This window comes from Colletotrichum paranaense (genome assembly GCF_030867605.1).
Source record: "Colletotrichum paranaense strain IMI 384185 chromosome Unknown Scaffold_3.1, whole genome shotgun sequence".
NCBI lineage: Eukaryota > Fungi > Ascomycota > Sordariomycetes > Glomerellales > Glomerellaceae > Colletotrichum > Colletotrichum paranaense.
In genome coordinates, this window is record NW_026848961.1 from 8,476 (window position 1) to 29,823 (window position 21,348).

Genomic DNA, 21,348 nt, shown 5'->3' on the forward strand with positions numbered 1-21,348 from the left:
CTTACTAGAATATTCTATTACTTGTTAATTATGAAATAATTAACAAGCGCATATATAAGTAAATACGTAATCGTTATGCGTAATTCCGTCTCGAGAAGATTCTAGCTTATTCCGTTACCTTCTAGTACTTTCTATTACTTATATAAGCTTATATAAGCAGTATTGCTTACATAATTAATACTTTCAATAATCTATGAAAGACGTAAATTATTATAGTATATAGTTTGCTTATGTAATATCGATAATAAGGCGAATAATAAGGTAAATAAAGTTACCTTTATAACAAAATTAAAAACGCTACTTCTCTTATTATTATTATTATTATTATTACTATTTAACTATTTATTTTAAATATATTTTATTAAAATCTTAAGACGTTATTAATAACTTATTAACCCTTAGGGCTTTTTTAATAATTTTAAGTTCGATTTTATAAGTATTATATTAAATAACCCTAAGTTATGAAAAGGCCGTTTTAATAAATATTATATTTATAACATCGATTTATAGGAAATAAATAAATATATTATAATAAGTATTATTTTTATTAATATTTTTGTAATATAATAAAATAATATAAATAAGCTTAGATTTAATAATATAATTAAGAGCTTAGAAAGAGTATAAGTAAATATATTAAATAAGAATATTAATAAAGAGAGATTATTATTGAATAAGATAAAAAAAAAAGTAAGGGGTAGTATTCGGTTATTAAAAAGGTAATTAATATATTATAATAGCGGGGTTATTAATATTTTAAATTTAGTTAGTATTAATAGTTAGTAATTAATTATAAAGTTTATTACGTAATAAAGATACTTAATATTAACCCTAATAAACTAGCTTACTTATAAAAGCGAAAATAGCCCCTAATAAGGCGGGCTGGACCCTAAAGGGTTATTTTAAGTATATTTTATTAAAATACTAAGATATTATTAATAACTCGTCGACCCTTAGGGCTTTTTTAATAATTAAAAATTTAATCTTAAGAGTATTATATTAAATAACCCCGAGTTATAAAAAAACTATTATAATAAATATTATACTTATAATATTAAATTATAAAAAACTAAATAAGTATATTATAATAAGCATTACCCCTATTAATACTTTTTAAAATAATTAAATAATATAAATAAGCTTAGATTTAATAATATAATTAAGAGGTTTAAAAAGAGTATAAGCGAGTATATTAAATAAGAATATTAATAAAGAGAGGTTATTATTAAATAAAATAAAAAAAGAAAATAAGGAGTAATATTTAATTATTAAAAAAGTAAGTAATATATTATAATAGGATCGTTAGTATTTAATAATAGCTACGGCTAGTTATAATTAGTTATAAAGTCTTATTAAGTATATAATAAAAACTCAATGTTAACTTTAATAAACTAGCTTATTTATAAAAGTAGAAATAGCCCTTAATAAGGCGGACCGGACCCTAAAGGGGTTAAAGTAAAATATATAAATAAATTTTTTTAATATTACTATTATAAACTATTATTACTTAAATAGCTTTAAACGTAGCTAAGTAAATAGTTTATAAAATAATAATATTATACTTAATATTATTATTAATTTTTAATTATAAACTTTATAAAAAGAAAAGCTTAAAAAAGTAAAAAAATTATTTTTAAAAAGATAATTTAATAAGATAATAAAAATATTTACTAATATTATATATTAATATTAAATAGTCTAACGAGATAGTAAAAGTATCTACTTATACTATATATTAATACTATATAATTAATATCGAGAATTGCCCGAGTAACTAGTAAAAGTAGAAATAAAAAAATAAATATATTAATATTATATAACTATAATTAACCCTTTAGGGTCCGACTTACTTTATTAGGGGCTATCTTCTTTTATAAGTAAGCTAGTTTATTAGGGTTAATATTAAGTATTTTTATTATGTACTTTAATAAAACTTTATAACTAACTATAACTAGCTATGTCACGGCGCTAGGCACTAGGCCCCTTAGCGCCCAGGCCTTAAGTACTTAACGGACCCCCTATAAGTTACGTAATTACTAAATTACTAAGCCTAAAAGCCTAGCGCTTTAAATTCTATTTATTAATCTATTCTTTTCCTCTTTACGTTAAGTTATATTTATTAAGTTGATATAATAGCGTTCCGACCTACCTCGAGTTCTTTTTTATAATATTACTTAACGTTATTTATAAACCTTATTTTTTAAAAATAGAACGATAATATCTTAACTTATTAATTTATTATATTAATAGTTACCCTTATTAGAAAAAAGCATAATAATAAGTAATAGCTAATTAATTAATTATATAGAATAATTAATACCCCTTAAATATATATACCCCCTTTATTAAATACTATAATCCGAAATAAGAGCTAAAGAGCGTAAATATTTTTTTATATTAATAACTTTTAATAAGGTCGTTATTTATATAAATAGTACTAAAATATTATAAATATTAACAAAAATACTAAACTCCTTATATTTAACCCCGAGGTTAATCTCTTTAACTAGCCCGTAAAATAGCTCTTACTCTCTATTATATAAGCTAATTAACTTAAATACCTCTATTATATTATTAACGAGCTTATATTCCCTATTTAAATTCGTAATAAGGGCTTTTTTAATAATATTAAATAGCGTAACGCTAATTTTAAGTTTATTTAGGACTTATATAATTAAAATAAAGGCGCCGCCCTCTAAACTTAGGTTAAGAGCTAACTAAAAATACGTATTACTTAGTACTATTTTAAATAAGTACTTATTTTTATAATTAGCTAGCTAAGTAATAGTACTAAGTAGCTCTATAAAATAACTAAAAAAAATATTAAAATTATATATATTACTATTATAAAGCTTTAAAATATTAAAAAATAATTAGACCGCACCCTTTATATTAATATTATACTTAGCGAGTATATTAAATAACTAGAGAACGGCTTTATAATTAATATTAATAATAATAAGTGTAATAATAATACTTACTATATTTTAAAATAATACCTTACTAAACTCGAGGTATAAAGTAGCTATAAGAATATACTAGCCTTAATATACTAGCCCTCTTATAAATTTAAAATACTTAACGTCCTTATTTTTATTAATAATAACGATAATAAGGGGCTAAAGTTCTCTTATTAGCTCTAATATATTATAAAGCGCCTCAAAAATATAAACTTTAGTACTAACGAATACTACTTAAAATACGTTATTAATAAAATTAGTAGTACTATAATAGAGTTTATTTACCCTATATTAACTTTTAACGAGATTATTATTATAAACTAGCTACTATATAAGCTTAAATTAGCTTATACTAGCCCTATTATTATAAACGACGCTAATTAAAAACTAAATACCCTCTCTATTACCCTTAAAAACGTTTATTAAAAACGCTCTATTTTTATAAAGCTTACTTACGTTAATAAGCTCCCTAAGTTTTAATAAAAGCGCCGCTTTTATAATAAGCTCCCGATTTATTTCTAAAACTAAGCTATTTTAAAATACTTAAATAAAAACGTAACTTTTTAAAAATATACTAAGTATATTACTTAGCTCGCTAATATAATATAGCCCCCGTTAATTAATAATAAGGCCCCTAAGAGTATTATACTTACTTATACTACTCTTATTAAAAATAAAAATAGTAATATTACTAAGTAAAGTACCTATAACTAAACTATAAACTACGAAACTATTCCTAAAGCCCTATATTAAAAACTTAAAAATAATAATATTTACTTCGTTTATAATAAACCTAGCTACGTTTCCTAAAACTATTTTAAAAAGCTAAATATTATTATAATAGTTATAAACGCTATTGATAAGTAATACGTTTTAAATTTAAAAAACTAAGCCCCTTAGTATAAATAACTTCCTAGTTAGGGGATAAATATAAAAATAAAAAATTAATAATTTATTTAGTAAACTTATAAAATCTTATAGGGGGGTAGCCTCTCGAGATCGAGCTTATAATAATATTTAATAAATATAGAATTTATTTAAAAGCCTTATTTAATACGGGAGCTAATAAGTACGGATTTATAAATAACTACGTAACTTTATTATTACGAGAATTCTATATAGCCCTATTTAATAAATTATTATACCCTATCCCTACTACTAAATTTAATAATAAATAATTAGAAAACGCTAATATAATATAAACTATTAATTTATATATTAATTATTAAGTTTTTTTAAAAATACCCCTACTCTAACTTAATATAGGGCGCTATAACTTAATTTTAAAATAAAAATAGTTTGAGTATTATAAAGTTAATTTAAATATACGCTATAGGTACCTAATATAGCCCGAGGATTTATTATTATAAAATACCCCCTTTATTATTATTAAGAATATAAAAGACTTATATACCCCTAAAGTTATTAACATATAATACTAAATTAATACTAAGTAATAGTAAGAGATATTTAAAATAAATATAATACGGTATAATAAATAATTATAAAAGAAGCGGGTACTACTTAAACTTATTAAAATATTTTATTAACTATAAGGCTCGTAAGACTAATATATATAGCGGTTTAATAACGTTAAAAATATTTAAAAAATAAATTATACGCTTATTAATACGTTATTAACCCCTCTAAAAAAGACTAAACTTATATAGGCCTCTACTTAATATAAAAAAGCTAATACTACCCTTAATATTACTTTTATTAATACCCTAGCGTTCGAAACTAACTTAAAGTATAAGGACGTCGAGCTAAGCTTTATATTACTATATAAGCTAAACTATATAATTAAAAATAAGTAAGTAAAATAAGAGGACCCCCTAAAAAATAATAATTAAAAAACTTAAGACCTTATTATTATAAAGCTTTTAAAAATACTAAAGCCTTAAACCGACGTTTTTAATAAAATAATAAGTAAAATATTAATATTATATTATAACTATAATTATAAAATAGAGCTTATAAAGGGAGGCTAAAAAAAGCTTATTTATTACTCCCTTTATAAATAATTAGTACTCGAGCTAAAAATAACTAAAGCTTACTTTTTAAAGTACTTTTATAAAGGATTTATTAAACTTAGTAATACGCTTTTTATATTACTTATATTATTTATTAAAAAGTATAATAATAGCTTACGATTTTATATTAATTTTAAAAAGCTAAATAAGATTATAAAAAAAGATTAATACCCTCTATTTTTAATTAACGAGACGTTAATATAACTAAGCCGAGCTAAAATATTTATTAAACTTAATATTAAATAAGCTTTTTATTATATTTACCTCGACCCTACTTTAAAAAACTTTACGACCTTCCGTACTTATTATAAAGTATATAAATATAAAATACTACCTTTCGGCTTTTATAATAAGCTAGCTACGTATTAATAATATATAAATAATATATTAATAAAATATCTAAATAATTTTTATATTATATATATAAATAATATTTTAATTTTCTTAAATAACCCCCTATAGTATTACGAGTACGTTATAAAAGTATTAAATCGCTTATAAAAAGCTAGATTATAAATTAATATTAAAAAGTACGAATTTAATATTACTATTACGAAGTACTTAAGTTTCGTAGTTAGTATTAATAATATATAACCTAATAAGGATAAGGTCTTTATTATAAAGAACTAAAAGCTATTTATATTACTTAAAGGTATTTAATTATTCCTTAGTTTTTATAATTTTTATAAGAGGTTTATAAAGGACTATAAATACTTAGCTAGACTACTAATAAAGCTAATTAATAAGAATATACTTTTTTAATTTAATACTAATTATAATACTACGTTTAAAGTACTAAAATTAGCTTTTATAATAACGCTTATACTCTATTATTTTAAGCCCGAGCTATTTATACGCTTAAAAATTAACGTATTAAACTCGGTATATACTAAAGCCCTAGTTTAATAATAAATAAATAATAGCTTATAATACCCCGTAGCGTTTTATTTAAAAACTATAAATAATATAGAGCTTAATTACGTTATATATAATAAAAAAATATTAATAATAGTTATTTATTTAAAAAAGTAGCGCATAAAGCTAGTTAGTTATTACTAAAAGTTCGATATTATTATAAATTACTAGCCGCTTTTATTTTTTATAATAAAACGCCTTTTTAATTTATAATAAGCTTATTAAGCTAGCGCCCTAGCTAACTTTAATTTTTAAATTTAATATTATTTAGGGTAAAAAAATATACTCGCTAATATATTATTAAAAAAGAACGAGAATATTAAGACTTAATAAGTATTAAAAAAGGCTAACCGAACCTAGGTTTTATTATTATTAAAACTATTATTACTAAATATTATTACTAAGCTATAAATATTATTAAAAAACGTAGCGTAGTAGCCCGAGCTCGCTATAAGGTCTCTTATACTAAAAAACGAGCTTTAAAAGTACTTATTAATTAAAAAAGTATTAAAGCTTAACTATAACTTAGTAATAATATTACTTACCTTAATATAAGTACTAATAACCGAGGGCTACGAGCGCTAAAAAATTTAAAATAATAAATTATTTATAATAAATAATAAGCTCGTCGTACCTAAAGAAAATAATTTATATATTATAATTATTTATAAAGTTTATAAATAAAAGCTTTTTATATATTTAAAACGTAATAAAATAATTAAAATAATTAAATAATAGTACTATTAACCTAGCTTTATAATAAATATATATTAATATATTAAAAATTATTATATATATTATTATTCTTTAAAACCCCGTAATAGGCCCCCGGGGAGCTAAAGCCTCTATTTATATTTAACTATCCGTAATAATATATTTTAATAAACTTTATAATAATACCCCCCGATTAAAAAGGCTATAATATAATATACGTTATAATTAATAAACTAAATAAAAAAGCTATTTTAATATTTTATTATAAAACTATTATTATACAAAATATAAATAAGATATTTTATATACGAGTATTACTAATCTTTAAGCTATTTAAAACTATTACTTTTAACCGCGGTCTTTAATTTATATTAAATTTTTAAAAAGAGCTATATAAGTTTTATAATATTAAATTATAATTATTAATAATAAACTACCTATAAATAAATAGTTAAATAAAGATCTTAAATTAATATATCTTTTAATAACTACGGCCCCTAATTAATTATTATTAAAATAATTAGAGTAATATACTATTTATAATAAACTTTATTTATATAACTTAACTTAGCGAAATTACAGAGCTATTATTTTATAAAATCGAATTTAGTTATTAGCTTTAATTATTTTTTAATTAAGTTATTAAAACCCGACGCTTTAACTTAATTAAAAAAAAACTTAACTATACTAAGGCCTAAAAAATAGCTTAAAATATTTATAAAGCTTAGGAAATTACTAAAAATAATATAGAGGTTACCTAAATAAAATATTAAAAATACGCTAACTATTACTAACGGCCTAACGACTTAAAAATTAATAATAAAGTATTTATAAATATATCTTATTAAAAAATTTAAAACGCTAATAAATTATAATAGCCCTAAGCTAGCCCTTAGCTTATTATTAATACTAACCTAGGTAATATATAAATTATAAAACTACCTATAAGGAGCAAAGCCTACCTAGTTTTTTACTTAAATAAACTAAAAAAAGCTATAAAAAACCTCCTATTTAAATAATACTAAAACCCCCCGCTACTAATCCTCTATAGCTCTAATAAGCTTAAATATAAAGTCTCGTAAGTAGTTAAATTATAAATATAGTACGGTAAGTTATAATACTAAACTAATTAAAAAGGATATAATAAGGGCCATATATAGTATAATATAAAAAGCTTTTATAATATATTAATAGCCCTATAAACGTTCTATAAATAATATTTAATAGCCGCGGGGTTACTAAAAAACCTTTTATTATAAATAAAAATAATAATTAATAATAGCCTAGCCTTATTATAAGCTAATAATAACGTAATAACTACCCTTATTATAAATTTATAAGAAGTAATTATAAAGGATTTAAATAGGGAATTAAATATTATAAATAGCGCTTTTTATATTAAAGGGGGGGGGTAATATTATAATACTAAGTACTAGGCCCCTTAGTACCTAGGCTTTAAGTACTTAATAGACCTTTTATAAATTACGTAATTATTAGACCGCTAAGTTTAAAAGCTTAGCGCCCTAGATTCTATTTATTAGTTTACTCTTTCCCTCTTTACGTTAAGTTACGTTTATTAAGTTAATATAGTAGCGTTCCGACCTGCTTTAAGTTCCCTTTCGTAATAGCTATAGCTAGCCGTAATTATTAATAACCATTAATAACTAACTAAACTTAAAATATTAATAACCCCGCTACTATAATATATTAATTACCCTCTAAATAACTAAAAATTACCCCCTATTTTCTACTTTTTTTAATAGTTCTAAATTTAGCTTTTTAATCTTTCTTAATTTATTTTTATATAGCAATTTTAAAATATTAATAATACTTAGGAATTAATTAAGTATTTTAAAGTTACTATATTATATAAACTAAGCGCTAATTATAATAATAGCTACGTTAATATACCTCTTTTTAAATTTTAAATTAATAATATTTAACCCGTATTTTTTAAAACGATCGTATTATAATTCGGGGTCCTCTAGTATAATATTTATAGAATTAAACTTCTAGTTTTTAAAATATCCCTATAAATCGACGGGTTAGTATCTTAGTATTTTAATAATATATATTTAAAGTAGACGATTTAATAATAATAATAATAGGGCAATAGTAATAGGGTAATAGTAATAAATAGCGAGAGAAGCTTTTTTTAATTTTAATAAAAAAAACGAGGTAATAAATATATATATATATACGAGTTAAAGTTAAAATAAGGTAAATATTATGAGGTTAGTACTAGCTATTTTTAATAACAGTAATAATAGTATTTTTAATATTACTATTATAAGCTACTATTACTTAGAGGGCCGTAAACTTAGTTCAATAAACGGCTTATAAAGTAGTAATATTATACCTAATATTACTATTAATCCGTAATTATAAACTTTATAAAAGGAAAAGTTTAAAAAAGTAAAAAATCTAAAAAAAATAATTTAATAAAATAGTAAGAGTATTTACTAATACTATATATTAATACTATATAACTAATATTAAGAATCGCCCAAATAGCTAGTAAAGGTAAAAATAAAAAAATAAATAACTATAATTAAGAATTTCCTAAGTAATTAGTAAAAATAAAAATAAAAAAAATAAATAATTAATATTAAAAAAGTACCTAAGTAACTAATAAAAGTAGAATATAAAAATAAATATTAATATTATGCAAAAGATATTAAAAATTACCCGACTAGCTAGTAAAGATAGAGTTATTGAAATAAATAATAATTAATAGTTGGCGCGCCCGTTTTGGCAGTGGCGCCGCACTAGTCACTCCCTGAAAGGGCTACCCTGCAATATAGGCGAAGCCACTAATCTAGTGCCAGTGAGAGATAAGCCAAGAAGCGTGCATTACATGGAGCGAGTGACCATCACTTGCCCCTTTTCCTGGAACCTTGTCCCTTGGTACGGATATCCGTGCTTTTTGTGAGGTAGTCCGTACCAATCATTCTCTCTTCAAGGCATTTACGCCATTCTCTCATACCTTCCACTGGAGATACCCATGCTCAACCAGGCTGTCGGCGACGACAAACGACCGAGCACCCACCCTCCTGGAATGAAGCGGTACTACGTGTAGCCGTAACACATTCAATGCCGTGGGTGCGGTAGAGGGCGCGCTCCGGTCGACCAACTCGAAGGTCTCTTACCAGACTCCAAGCGTATCGAGTAGGTCCTCACTACACACACCTGCAGGTGCACAGGATGCCCTCACCCAAAACCATCAGCTCGGCTACCTTTTCGAACTCAGGATTGTCGCAGTCGCTGTCAGCATCGCTATACCACCGCGAGCAGACCCTCCAGACCCATCAATTACATCAATCGGATTCACCGCAATACCAGCAAGACCACCATCGACAGCAACAACAGCCGTCTTATCAGAAGCAGCACAGACTCTCCAGGTCCTTCCCCTCGTCGCCGTCTTCAAATCACCTGGCTGCCCCCCGCTACCCGATCGGCACACGCTCCGACCGACCGCAGGCTCCAGTCTCATCTTCGCTTGGTTCTCGTCTTGACACAAGCACGACCTTTTCGCGCAAAACGCCGTCACCACTTCCACGAACATCGTCTCTTCTACCGCCCCCGCAACAGCCTACAACTCACTGTCCGTCAAGAAAGCCTGATGCCGTGATCCCTGAAGATTCTGACTCAAACTCGCCGTTGCACTACGAAGTGTCTTCGCATCTCCGGCCCTCCACCGCCCACTCGCGTGCGAGCAGCGCAGGCCTTTCGAGTGACGGTGCGAGAAACCTCAATCGCTGGTCTGCCTCGACAACATCAAGCCAAGCGTCGACCCAGGACAATCGCGCCGTCAACTCTCATGCACGCCGCGTGAGTATTGATGCGTCTGCACTACCCGCAACTAACAGCATATCGGCGCCTAGTCAGCCAAGTCAAAGGCTCCCGAGACACCGACGACGATCCAACTCTAGCGACGGCCTTTGGGAAAGTAACGGCGGAAGCAAGTTGCGCGCCTATTCACCATCTGGATTGACGCACAACGAAGGTCATTTCGCCCTATTCACATCCCATAACCACAACTCGTCCGCAACCAACAAGCTTGCAACACAAGGAAACGGCTTGCGAGCGCCAACGGGAGCCTCCCGTGCGCTCGAGACTGACCTCCTTACCGACCAAAACCGAACCTGGGATGCATTCTCCGGTCCGGGGCGGAGAGGATCAACTGAACAGCGTCGACAGCAGTCTTCTCGCGCAGCAATGCCATCCGAACGCAATGGGGAGGCCTACGAGACGAAGGGTCACTCCCGGAATTGGTCGCAGGCCGCCAAGGGAAGTACCGACACCACTGGGTCCTCGCGGGGCAAGGAAAGGGGAAATCGGCCGCCATCGCAAAAGGCCATGCTCTCACGAGCTTTACAAAAGGCGAATACGGCAGTTCAGCTAGACAACGCGCAGAACTTTGAGGGTGCGAGGCATTCATATGCGGAGGCATGTGAGCTGCTACACCAAGTGCTTGCTAGGACATCCACCGAGGAGGACAGACGAAAGTTGGAGGCGATCGTGAGTTTCACGGTGTCATGTTCTAACCGGCCGAAACCAAAGCTAACCAGATCAAGCGTCGAACATACACCAGTCGCATTGAAGAATTGGATCAGATGGTTCCGGTGCGGCAAGTTACGGAAGGCAAAGCACTGCCGGCTAGACCTGAAAGCCTCGGCCTGCGCTTGAATCCTACCTTACAGTTTGACGACGACGATGAAGATTTGGAAGATACGGATGGGTTAGAGACTGCGACACTGGCCAGGATATTGAGGGAGGGAAATCAACAAGCAGCCAGCTACAGTGGTTCTAGTCTGGCCATTTCACGAATGCATGGTCTGGGGGATCGACAAAGGAGTACTTCTGCAAGGTTGCCGGAGCAGTATCCCTTACAGTCCTCCTTCTCACGATCTCCGCTTCGGGATCGTGCATCAGACGATCAACTCATCTTCCAAATACCCACAGACGACGCCTACATGCCACCGCCACTCTCACCTAGACGCATCCCGTCACCCAAGCCTGACGGCCAAGGTAGTCCCGATGGACCCATCAGATCCGATTTCTCCCTATCAGCAAGACGGACTAGCCAGAGTTCTCGACATGTCAGGGACTCAAGCCGGGAGTCCAATTCATGGTTGGACCCCATTGATGAGTCTGGAGGCTCCACAGCGTCCTCTGTTCATTCCAGGTCGTCATCTGCAGTTATAAGGCGCAAGCACATACGGGCCCCAAGTGGCGCTACGGAAGCAGAGTTTGACGCGGCGTTAGACGCTGCAGTCGAAGCAGCCTACGACGATGGTTATGAGCCGATGGGCTTTTCTGATCCAGAAACTCAAGGATCGGATGATCCGATTGTAGCGAAAGCCTTGAGAAAGGTTGAGCTGGCCAAAGAGCGGGTCCGCCAAACGGAGAGAGAAGCTATTGCACAAGCCAATGAGAGAGAGCGGCTTGCGCGAAGTCAAATGGACCAGCAGTCCGACGAAGATGTCGTCCGTGAAGGCTTTTTCGATGACGGATCATCAGACGAAGAGGAGCGCATTCTCGACGAGATCACTCGAGACTACTCGGTTGACGACTTCGCTTTTAACTTAGCCTCTCATCAGGCTGCAGCTAGGACTTCGGGCTCAAGTGATTTGGTCCAGTCGTCCTGGCAGGCATCCGTTACTCCAACCGATGCCGTAGGTGGTGATGTTTTCTCCTCTCTTATCGAGCCCATCACCACAAATAACTTTCCAAGTGTCGGAGGCCCTGCAGTTCCGCCACCAGCACAAGCTTTGCCAGAATTGCCTGGTAAAAAGCCTTTATCAGGGGCAACGCCATCGCCAGGCCCTGGGCAAAGTGTACGAACCAGGCGGATGTCAGGACAAAATCCCAAGCAACTGAAGATCGAAACTACGAAGCTTGCAAAGTATACCGATGCTGGTCGACGATACAGTGTTGCCCAAGCGTCGAGTGGAATACAGGGGGTAGATTTCGAACACCTTGATATCAACGGGCCTCCTGATACCGATGCGGATGGCTCAATGGCTCGGCCATATTCGCCGCCTGAAGGCATCAGTCCGACCCAACCAGTGCCCCCTACACCTCCCCTTGGCCACTCAAGAAGTCGGGACAGTGAAGACTTTACGGGCAGCCACTCTGGCTCGCCTTCATTCCGACCTACGTTAAGAAAGAACTTCTCTTCCTCAAGCTTAAGAAGCATGAAGAACCGGAACATGTCTCTATCGAACCTGGACGATACGTCTGACATGTCTCCTGGCACCCCATTAAGTACTGCTTTTGGCATTAACGGCAGGCATCCGGCGATGCCAACCTTACCGACACCGTTGGCTGCTGCTTTCAAGGAGAAATTCACACCAAGCTCTGCTGGGGGTCTTTACTTGTTTGACGATAGCCTACATTCACCACAGAGTCCGGGGTCTCCAAACACACTTCAGCCAGATGCCCCAATTCCCCTAGAGCCGTGCCCAACAGACTACATGTTGAGGCCATTTTGGTTAATGCGCTGTCTGTATCAGACGCTTGCACACCCTCGCGGAGGATATCTCAGCAATAAGTTGTTTGTTCCACGCGACGTATGGAAGGTGAAAGGCGTCAAAATTCGAAACCTGGAGGATAAAGTGGCAACATGCGACTACCTGACAGCTGCGCTATTAAAGCTTGCGCGAGTCGACACATGTGATGCGGATGCCGTTCTCGAAGAGATGCAGGCTTTGGAGGGCATTCTCGAACAAGTGCAAGTCGGGCTGACACGGAAATTGGGCACAGATGTGGGTGTGCAGAACTCCAGCATGTTGTTTCGAGACGCTTCGAACTCAGCAGAGCTTGAAGCCGCAATTAGCGTGCCACGTTCAGCCAGTGTGTCGGGAAAGTCCTCATCCTTCTCATGGCGGAGACTGCGGTCCAAGAATTCGGCAGCGGGTTTAAACAACTCTTTTAACGCCAAGGGAAATGGGGTAGAGAGCGGCAAGGAATCTCCAGGCCTAGAAACGTTGCCCATGACGGAACACCCAACAAGTCGCCCCTCTAGAAGGGATCCGAGCAACGCACAATTTTCAGGGCCGAATGCGAACTATATGGGGTCGCTGGCTCGATTGTTTGACGCTGCTCAAACGATTGGTAAAGTGACCAATAGCTGTTGCCAGGTGTTCCCTTCTGACTGACATTCTGATGCAGACCAAATCGCGCGCCAGGTTGAAGATCCAGGCCTTCGGCATGCCGACAAGACACAGGTTGGCCTAGAGCTGTGCACAAGACATGCGGCAGAATTTTTTGGCTTCTTCATCTGTCGTTTTGTGTTGTCTGACCTGAGCCTCCTCTTGGATAAATTTATCAAGAGGGGAAGCGAGTGGGTTCTCAACTAAGTGAAATAACGAAGCATGAGCCAAGAGGTACGAAGTGTCCGTGTGGAATGGCAAGAAAGCTACGGAGGCATGATGCTAGAGTACTAAAGGGCAGCTGAACGGGCTGCCAAGGGATTTGTTTTCAATCAAGAGCCACAACTGGGTTAAGAAGGTCTGATATTATGATAGAAGCTGAAGCGGGATGGGCTAGCGAATGATCGCCTTTGCGGAGCCTGCTTGCTGGTGCTGGAATCGAAGTTTCCAGATTCCAAGAGATACCTCAATGTTTTCAACATTAACGGGATGTACTCGACTTTCACGTGAAATTTTGTTGTCGTCGCAAGGTGAGCTTCTAATTTCAGTTATCGTCAGGCATGGGCATGATAATGTTAGCCGGCTCCGGGAGCTGGCTCCGTCGCCTACGGGTGTGGTACCAGAGGCGGACGGCCGAGCCACCGCTCGTCAGGAATCTACCAAGTACCGATTTGCCGGTTCAGCAATACGGTATACCATACCCAAACCAAGGGCTGCCTGTGGTGCCTGTCATGCCCGTGTAGACCCGCACGAGCTAATTTTAAGATACCTACCTACCTGAGGTTTACAGGCCGCTAAGAGAGTCCCAGCGGCTGATTCCTAGGTACCTACGAAGTACATCAGACCTGGTGATAGACGGAAGTTAACGTACTGGGGCACGTAAGGTTCCCTAGGTATCCACGAGTGCTCCAAAGACCGTGTGCCTTAGCGTGCTTAGGCTTGTCTTGCTTAGGTACAGTGAGGTGCCAAAAGTTCGTGTACACCCCACCATTGTCCCCAATTGCCCAACCTCCTGCATTTTCACCACCATACTTCGACTGGCATCACAAGTGCGCTAATCGCCGCTCGCTGGATTTCTGTAGGTTCATGGCTAGCCCTATGGCTTTCTATTATTCGAGAGCAAAAAGCGTGTAAATTGGCCTCCATTTGCTAAAGATGTGGGATGTAGAAGGAAAAGAGAAGTTGAGGAGAAAAAGCGTCGGCACGCGTGTTAGTAGGGTGTACACGAACTTCTGGCACCCCACTGTAGTTCCAGTCAGCTGTCCCTGTACCTGGTGAGAAAACAAGGTAGCCATAGTTCAGTGTGTTGAACGCCCCAAGCCAACTACTGAAGACATCCATCACACCCTCGCCCTTGGAACATTCGAACCCCGAGCTTGGATCTGCTCGATGCAGAGGAACACACCTTGATGCGCGGCCCCTTAGCGACGAGCGTGCGCTGTACGCGGGACCAATTGGTCGGTATTCCACGCCGATTGCCACGATTTCCCCCGTCAAGCAAGACGGCGCGTGTCTCCTTGCAAGGCAACATTCCTGCGCAACGGTCATGGCAGTGGAAGACGATGAGATGGAGTGGCTTCGATCATAGGAGATTCTTTCACTGCGGGACATCGACCTTTGCTAAGCCTGCGGCTCCGTCACGCTCTGCACTCGAGGAGCGAATACTTTCGATTCCGATTGAACGATACCGTAACTTTTGTATCGTGGCCCATATCGACCACGGCAAGAGTACGCTCAGCGACCGCCTTCTGGAGATCACCGGTACGATATCTGCCAGTGACGCCAATAAGCAGATTCTCGTGAGTTTGTGTCTGACCGTATAGCTGCACATTGAGGAGCGTGTAAAGCTAATGGCTTCCTGTCATTTCGCAGGATAAATTAGATGTCGAACGTGAACGGGGCATTACTGTCAAGGCGCAAACTTGCACCATGATATACAACTACAAAGGCGACGACTACCTACTGCATCTCGTTGACACTCCTGGTCATGTCGACTTTCGAGCCGAAGTTACGCGATCGTACGCCAGTTGCGGCGGTGCTCTGCTGCTAGTCGATGCTAGTCAGGGCATTCAGGCCCAAACTGTCTCGAATTTTCATCTTGCATTCGCCCAGGACCTGGCTCTGATTCCTGTTGTCAATAAAATCGATATGCCCTCCGCCGATGTACCGAGGGTCCTTGAGCAGATGCATACGTCTTTCGAGTTGGAGCCTTCCACGGCTGTCCTTGTATCAGCCAAGACTGGCAAGCATGTGGCCAACATCCTTCCCGCCGTTGTAGAGAAGATCCCGCATCCTGTCGGCGATGTTTCGAAACCTCTGCGCATCCTGTTGGTAGATTCGTGGTACGATAATTTCAGGGGCGTGATCCTGCTTGTACGCGTCTTTGATGGCCAGGTCAAGGCTGGCGACAATCTCATCTCATTCGCCACTGGCCACAAATACACCGTCGGCGAGGTCGGGATACAGTACCCCAATGCTGTCCCACAAAGTGTCCTTCGTGCTGGACAGGTAGGCTACATCTACTTCAATCCTGGTATGAAGCGCATTCAGGACGCCAAACTCGGTGACACCTTCACCACCGTCGGATCGGAGGACATTGTCCAGGCATACCCGGGTTTTGAGGAACCAAAGCCAATGGTCTTCGTCGCGGCCTTTCCCACCGATCAGGGCGACTATACACGTCTGGCAGACAGCATTAGCCAGCTTGTTCTGAATGACAGGAGCGTGACCCTGCAGAAGGACTATTCCGAGGCATTAGGGGCAGGCTGGCGACTAGGCTTTCTAGGCAGCTTACACTGCTCTGTATTCCAGGATAGGTTGAAACAAGAACATGGCGCCAGCATCATCATCACGGACCCGACTGTGCCGACTAAAGTGGAATGGGCTGATGGGACCGAGACGATCTATCAGAACCCGGCTGACTTCCCCAGCCAGGAGGAGCACCGGATGCGTGGTGCAACTGTCTTAGAACCGTAAGCTGAAGTCTTGTCTGATTTCTGTCTGCCCTGCGGTTAACCTTACCTTTGTTAGATTCGTTACTGCTACTATGACTCTTCCAGAGGAGTACCTCGGCCGTGTCATCGAGCTCTGCGAGAGCGTACGTGGCGAGCAAAAGAGCTTTGAATTCTTTCATGCCACGCAGGTTATCCTCAAATACGATATCCCTGCAGCTCAACTCGTCGATGATCTATTTGGTAAACTTAAAGGAGCAACGTAGGTTTGTCTTCCCTCCATCGTTTTGGACTTTTGTACTAACGGTCAGAGCAGAAAGGGATACGCGACACTTGACTATGAAGACTCTGGCTGGCGAGCGAGCCAGCTCACGAAGCTGCAGCTCCTTGTCAATAAACAGCCTGTGGATGCCATTTGTCGTGTCATCCATACCTCACAGGCAGAGCGCCTCGGCAGGCAGTGGGTCACTAAATTCAAGAACCACGTTGATCGGCAGATGTTTGGTGAGTTCTCTATATGACGCACAGGCATTACGGCAGCATCTTCTGACATGACGCTTTGCAGAGGTCGTTATCCAAGCGGTGGCGGGCAGGAAGATTGTTGCACGCGAGACTATTAAGCCGTTTCGAAAAGATGTGCTCGCAAAGCTTCATGCTTCCGATATTACGCGCCGGAAGAAATTGTTGGAGAAGCAAAAGGCCGGCCGTAAGCGACTTCGCGCCGTCGGCAACGTTGTCATTGATCAGTCTGCTTTCCAGAGCTTCCTCTCCAGGTGAGCGCGCCAATAATAGGTTGGGTTGGGCTCGGCCGGGCTGTCGAATATGGCATATGTTTGTACAAAAGTTGAAGAGAAAAAAGGACCCCACGGGACCCGTGTATGTGTATGAAGACAGGGAAACTTGGTATAATAACAACCATATCCAAGCTTAATTGGACCCTTTGATCTAGAAAAGCTAGGCCACTGGGAGAAGATGTTGAGACTATTGCCATATCCCAGCGCCTATGGTCACCTCAGGCATGAACAGTGTCCGCTCTGATCCATGACGGTGTCAACCCGCGAAGAGCCCCAGTTCTCCTATTCATGTCGTGTGATTGAGACCGCTGCGATGCATACCTGGAGTGCTCCCTTTACTCGGATCTTTTGGCAGATGCCATAATCGCCATTTGACTTCTCGTGCTTCAAATGCTAGGCTTATGGGGTGGTCTCCGAGGCTGGCGCCAATTCCGAGCCGATGACTACGGGTTCCGTCCTCGACTTGCCGAGACCGCCACTTAGGGTTGAATCAGCTTGTTGAAGTTGGAAAGGCTTGCCTGGCGCTCCGCTCCTTTCAAACTCGAAAATTCTATAGTCGGCGTTGAAGAACCAATAACCCGTCACGCCGGCGCGAAGGAACCCAGAGTGGGAGACAACAAAGACAAGCTTCTCTTTGCGTTCAAAAATGCTCTGCAGGCCTGATTGACCTCGGCCGAGTATGGCTTCTCTGTTGAAAGCATACTGGGCACCAGCAGGGGGTGTTTTGTTGGGGTAGATGGGATCTACAGTGGAAAAGTCAACACCTGGAAATTCGACCTTCAAATCTGCGATAGTGCTGCCCGTGTCGCATGGCTTCGCAGAGTTTTCTACACTAAAGTCAGTGATATGGCCTCAGAAAGTCTCGGAGGGTCACCCCGAATTGCAGGTGGTGGTACGGCTTATTACCTTGCCATCGAGCGTCGGCTTGAATTGGCACCCCTTTCTTAATCAGCCAATCTAAGGAGAGAAGGGCTGTCTGGATTGTGCGTCTCATGGGGCTAACGATAATGATTGCCTCAGTCTCATCGGCGAAACGCTCGGAGAGATTTTCCTTTAGTTCCTGACATTGGCTCAAGCCAAGAGAAGATAGATCAGGGTCATGAATGTTCCAGTCCTGTAGTATGGTGTTAGATTGACTCGCGACTATGAAGTTGGCTGGAAGACTCATCATCAACATTGTGCAGCGCCTGGGCATGGCGGATGAGCACGAGTGTCGGCGGCATGGCGATATTTGGAAGGTTTGCTGCAGATGCGCAATTGTGTTCCCTAGATTCTAAAAGCTCTATGCTGGACAGTCGATGCAAATGACTGATTCACAGTAACAAAAGCAACCAACTCTATGACCGGAGTAGGCAAGTCTAAGCGTAGCGACAATACTGGAAATAGCAAATCAGCCGCCGTGACGCACAGGGTAGGCACGCTTCACTTGAGCTTCGATGTGTGCATATTTGCATAGGTGCTCTGAGCTAGCTTACGGATACCTATCGGGCTACAGCTACAGTGTACATACATAGGTAAGGTAGGTACTTCCCCCCAAGTGGCCTTGACTCAATCCACCCCGTGCCACCCAACGTGCCAACTTACTTACATACGTACCTTGATGGACATACGTACTTTGAAGGTACCTCGGATTAAGCTAGGTACCTTAGCACGCTGGGCCTGGCGCGACGATACCGGGCAGCATCGCGTCTAAAAGCTCCTTGACCATCCCAAGCACAAGCCTTTTACCGTTGCTGCAAATTCACCTACGGCACAACGCAACTTACCTACTAGTCACCCAGAGTCTTTCCGAAATCACTCAAAGGAAATGGCGGATGTGAACGAGTTGTTCAAGGTGAGTCGCACCATAAGTCTCCCGATCACAGCCTTACTTACTAGGCACTCTAAAGTCCGGCAGTACTGCGAAAAGGAAGCTTGATGTTGTGCGAGATCCCAGTTAGTACCTGCCTCCATTGCTACCCAACAGCGAACACGAAGTAATAGATATACAGATGAAATATACAAGTCAGCCAAACTGAGCGCAGCTGACGCCATCAGTCGACATGCCAGCACAGTAGACGCGGAAGGAGACGATAGCGATTTCACTGCCGGTCCGCAAAACCCACCTGAAGATGGCGAAGACGAAGACTATGGCCCAGAAATGCCGCCAGACGATGACGACGAGGGTCGATTCTTTGGCGGAGGTATTACAAAGCAGGAGTCTGAGATCCTCGACTTCGTAGACGGCCATGGCGAGGAATCATCCGCCCCTGAAAAGATCGATGCTGGCTGGGTACGAAAAACGGCACTAAACTTTGAGAAGCGCATCACGCGAAATGCTGAGCTGCGCGCAAGGTTTGCCGACGAGCCACACAAGTTTATTGAGAGCGAGGCCGATCTCGACGCTGCCATCAAAGACCTCTCGATCCTGTCCGAGCACCCCGAGTTATATCCCCAATTCGCAAAGTTGGGATGCGTCGAGAGCCTTGTCGGCTTGTTGGCCCATGACAACACAGATATTGCGATTGATGCGGTGGAAATTATTGGCGAGCTTATTGACGAAGACGTCAATGCAGCGGATCAGGATTGGGATACTCTAGTGGATGGGTTATTGACTGCAGACCTCATTGGCTTGCTAGTGTCCAACTTCTCGCGTCTGAACGAAGAGGACGAGTCTGACCGTGGTGGTATATATCATGCTCTTGGAGTCGTTGAAAGCCTGCTCTCCAAAACGGCGAATGCTGAAAAGGTGGGACAGAACACAACGCTGGTCAAATGGCTACTTGACAGGGCACAGCGCCAAGAAACACCCGTGTCCCAAAACAAGCAATATGCTACGGAAATTCTCGACATTATTGCGAACGCATCGCCAGCAACAAGACGGACACTCGCCGAGATGGATGCGGTCGAGGTTTTACTCCAGCTGGTTTCTGCGTATCGCAAACGTGACCCTGAGAAGGGGGGCGAGGAGGAAGAGTATATGGAGAACCTCTTCAACGCTCTCGTCTGCATTGTGGATGAGCCAGAAGGCAAGGCCAAGTTCCTCGAAGCCGAAGGCGTCGAATTATGCCTGATCATGCTCAAGGAGGCCAAGATGAGCAAGCAGCCGGCAATGCGTCTACTTGTACACAGCGTTGACGAGGATATGAGCGGGCAGCTATGCCGAAAATTAGTAGACGCTGGCGGGCTGAAAGTGCTCTTCTCCATTTTCAAGAAGACGAGCAAAACTCAGAGGCAGATGACAGAAAGCCTATTTGATGTATTCAGGTCCTTGCTACGATTCTTGCCTGCTGACTCTGCCGAGCGAATCAGGACATTGGCCAAATTCGTGGAGAAGGACTACGAAAAGCTGGGTCGGCTCTACGAGTGTCGGAAGAGGTATAGTTCCATGTTGGATGCGCAACAGGAAAAGATTCGTCAAGAGCAAATTGGCATGAGCGCTGAGGAGATTGAGCTCTTGGAAGGCGAGTGGTTCATGAAGAGGATTGAGGAAGGTCTCCACAGCTTCTGGAATATCGATGTTGTCTTGGCCTGGCTCATAGCTGAAGATTCTGGGGCTAGGAGGAAGGTGCAGAAGCTTCTAGCCGCTGATGGGAAGGGTCTATCAGCCATCAAAGCGACATTGGAAGAATACCGATCTGACCTCACCCTGGAAAAGCCCGAGCACAAAGATCTCTCCGATATGCTCACCACTCTCATGGACTTTTTAGTTTAGACATAAGAAGACAAAGAAGAAGAAGAAGAAGGAGGAGGAGGAGAGGGAGAAGTAGAAGGGGAGGACTGGCTAGCAAAGTACAATTTTACCACAGCTACCCGATCTATGTAGGTGCGATTCTCCAAAGTTC

The 21,348-nt window shown here is 38.6% G+C and overlaps 4 protein-coding genes across 4 annotated transcripts; 3 read left to right on the top strand and 1 right to left on the bottom strand.

Annotated features, from left to right (window-relative positions):
* Positions 1-9,826: 9,826 nt before the first annotated feature.
* CPAR01_03536 (MIT domain-containing protein) lies at positions 9,827-13,986 on the top strand (the record flags this gene model as incomplete). Its single annotated transcript, XM_060487823.1, has 3 exons — positions 9,827-11,143; positions 11,194-13,741; positions 13,799-13,986. 3 exons carry the CDS (start codon positions 9,827-9,829, stop codon positions 13,984-13,986), a joined length of 4,053 nt encoding a protein of 1,350 aa, XP_060352029.1.
* A 1,202-nt stretch (positions 13,987-15,188) lies between these two features.
* Positions 15,189-17,507, top strand: CPAR01_03537 (GTP-binding protein LepA; the record flags this gene model as incomplete). Its single annotated transcript, XM_060487824.1, has 5 exons — positions 15,189-15,578; positions 15,652-16,751; positions 16,810-16,992; positions 17,047-17,234; positions 17,296-17,507. The coding sequence occupies 5 exons, from the start codon at positions 15,189-15,191 to the stop codon at positions 17,505-17,507; spliced, it is 2,073 nt and encodes a 690-aa protein (XP_060352030.1).
* Positions 17,508-17,923: 416 nt separating this feature from the next.
* On the bottom strand, positions 17,924-18,747 carry CPAR01_03538 (phosphoglycerate mutase; the record flags this gene model as incomplete). Its single annotated transcript, XM_060487825.1, has 3 exons — positions 17,924-18,351; positions 18,431-18,638; positions 18,700-18,747. The coding sequence occupies 3 exons, from the start codon at positions 18,745-18,747 to the stop codon at positions 17,924-17,926; spliced, it is 684 nt and encodes a 227-aa protein (XP_060352031.1).
* A 584-nt stretch (positions 18,748-19,331) lies between these two features.
* CPAR01_03539 (uncharacterized protein) lies at positions 19,332-21,218 on the top strand (the record flags this gene model as incomplete). Its single annotated transcript, XM_060487826.1, has 3 exons — positions 19,332-19,358; positions 19,414-19,459; positions 19,516-21,218. The coding sequence occupies 3 exons, from the start codon at positions 19,332-19,334 to the stop codon at positions 21,216-21,218; spliced, it is 1,776 nt and encodes a 591-aa protein (XP_060352032.1).
* Positions 21,219-21,348: the final 130 nt, after the last annotated feature.